General features: G+C 38.2%; 1 protein-coding gene across 1 annotated transcript in view; it reads right to left on the bottom strand.

The window, feature by feature from the left end:
* RAB8B (RAB8B, member RAS oncogene family) overlaps positions 1–945 on the bottom strand; it is an 81,555-nt gene that overhangs the window by 1,872 nt on the left and 78,738 nt on the right. The window contains exon 7 of the mRNA XM_045294953.1: positions 15–155. Coding sequence (XP_045150888.1) covers positions 15–155 — 141 coding nt within the window. The remainder of the gene's footprint in view (positions 1–14; positions 156–945) is intronic.

Below are 945 nucleotides of genomic sequence, written 5' to 3'. Positions count from 1 at the left end.
GGATTTTTTGGTACCCACGTGCTACAACCAGGCCTAACCTTTTTATTAAAAGCCAAATAAAAACTAGCATCATGATGAAAATAAAAATGACCAGCAATACAAACCATTTTTCTGTTGAGTTTTGTCATTATGTCCCGTGCAAGTGTAAAAAATGCCTTAAAAAAAAAAAAAAGGACATTATAAACACAGGGCATTTTCATTATTTGTTGTAAAAATATATTGCTGTAAAATGAACTGGGGGGAACATGATTATAATAGTCATAGTATGTTATATCCTATTTTTCAATTATCGCATAAACATTTTCCAGTGCTATCCGCTTCATTCGTTCCTCAGTATTTTCTCCACATAGCACCTGGTACAAGTTTCTAATATGACACTTCCTCTTCTTTTTGTAAATCATTTTACTGGGGGCTCATACAGCTCTTTCCAAAATACATACTTCGATACATACAGTGTGTCAAGAACAGGGATAGCTTCCTCAGCAGCCTTCCCAGGGCAAAGGCTCAAAGTGACAATGCCTGTTGTAGGAAGTGCTAATTATCTGTGTCAAGAATAAATGAATCATTATATATTACAAGGGGGCTTCAAAACCTGTGTGGAAAATGGAATTAAAAGATAAAGGGGTTTGTCCATGAAGTCCTTTTGTATTTTATAGCTCTAAAATACATCTTCATAAAATGCCTACCTGTACTCTTAGAGCAGAGTCCCCTTACTATGTTTTAAATCGTTCTTGTCTTCCAGACCCATTGGCATCGTGTTAATTTTGACACATTGGGACTCTACTTAGGCTTCCCAAAGTTGTCATCTCTACTGAAACTGAGCGCAGCTTTTTCTCTTTTGGAGCGGCTGGTGGGTTTGAACTACTGACCTCTGTGCCGCCATGTCATACCCGTTCCCAAACCTGTCAGCTGCAAGAGGTCAGCTAAAGAGGTCCTTCGCATGGA

The sequence above is a fragment of the Echinops telfairi genome, unplaced genomic scaffold (genome assembly GCF_000313985.2).
Source record: "Echinops telfairi isolate 266 unplaced genomic scaffold, ASM31398v2 ScPeMD7_4048;HRSCAF=4782, whole genome shotgun sequence".
In the NCBI taxonomy this organism is placed as follows: domain Eukaryota; kingdom Metazoa; phylum Chordata; class Mammalia; order Afrosoricida; family Tenrecidae; genus Echinops; species Echinops telfairi.
This window is presented reverse-complemented; position numbering and strand designations above follow the sequence as displayed.